Raw genomic sequence first — 1,042 nt, forward strand, 5'->3', positions numbered from 1 at the left:
CTGAAAGTTTCTTAGAAGCAAACTATAAAATAAATGTTACCCTTTCCCCAGAATTAATGTTTTGTGCTTGGAATTCGGATGTGAAACAATTAAATGCAGTTGAAATTTTAACATTGCCCCTTTTTCCTCTTATGTACTTTGGAAGAGGTAAGAAGTTAATGTTATTTGTGCAACATTGCCTCCAGAAATCAATATATCCAAGTTTTTATTTTATAACCAGGCAGTGTTAAAATTCATAATTAAATATCTAACACACAAGCAGCAAAAGAAAAAGTCAAGCTGATAATGAACCATGCAAAGCCAAACACTTTTGCATAAAAGACAAGCCTCAGAGGAAAACAAAGGGATACCTACTTTCTGCCGCTAGAAGTCCTAGGAGGAAGGCAGCATATGGACAAACAACAAACAGTATGATTTTAGAGCAAGCAGGTTATAAAGCCACAGTTGGGCTCACCAGAAGAAGAGCCACAAGAAGAGCCACAAGAAGCATGGTCCTTCAGCTGACCACAGCACGGGTCATTGTGTCCCATTAACACAATCATTGGGACTGTTTAGGAGTTCAGACATCAAAACACTGGGTTCTGATTCTGACTTCTTTGATTTGAAATACGAGGAAAGAATATTTCTGTTTTGAATGAGTAAATAAAGCAATAATATACTGTTTATCATAATACTAAACTCAAAGAATCTTAATTATGGTGAATACAGAATGACTGCATTTCATTAATCAAAATAGAATAAAATCTCTCAGAGAAAAACTGATTGACATTATAAACAACATACTTAAACACGTTAGACTTTTCTTTAGATGATGAATTGGGAAATGGATTAATTTTTAATTGTGGTTTTTTATATACATCATTTCCTAAATGCATACACTATTGTTCTTTACCAGACAAGACTTTATTTAAGGAAATAGTATGCTGTTTCCGGTCAGTGAGTAGTTTTACCACTGACTCAGACTTTGAGATTTCATATATCAGTAAAATTTTAAAAACGTTTTTAGTACCAAGTTAGGATCCCCAGCTTTTGATTTCTTCAG

At 33.8% G+C, this 1,042-nt stretch overlaps 1 protein-coding gene across 1 annotated transcript in view; it reads right to left on the minus strand.

Annotated features, from left to right (window-relative positions):
- Window positions 1-1,042, minus strand: part of CASK (calcium/calmodulin dependent serine protein kinase) — a 631,366-nt gene that overhangs the window by 100,261 nt on the left and 530,063 nt on the right. The window contains exon 11 of the mRNA XM_042782642.1: window positions 355-372. Within this exon, the coding sequence (XP_042638576.1) occupies window positions 355-372 (18 nt within the window). The remainder of the gene's footprint in view (window positions 1-354; window positions 373-1,042) is intronic.

Source organism: Orycteropus afer, unplaced genomic scaffold (genome assembly GCF_000298275.1).
Source record: "Orycteropus afer afer isolate SDZICR_OR568_19922 unplaced genomic scaffold, OryAfe1.0 scaffold00401, whole genome shotgun sequence".
Classification (NCBI taxonomy): domain Eukaryota; kingdom Metazoa; phylum Chordata; class Mammalia; order Tubulidentata; family Orycteropodidae; genus Orycteropus; species Orycteropus afer.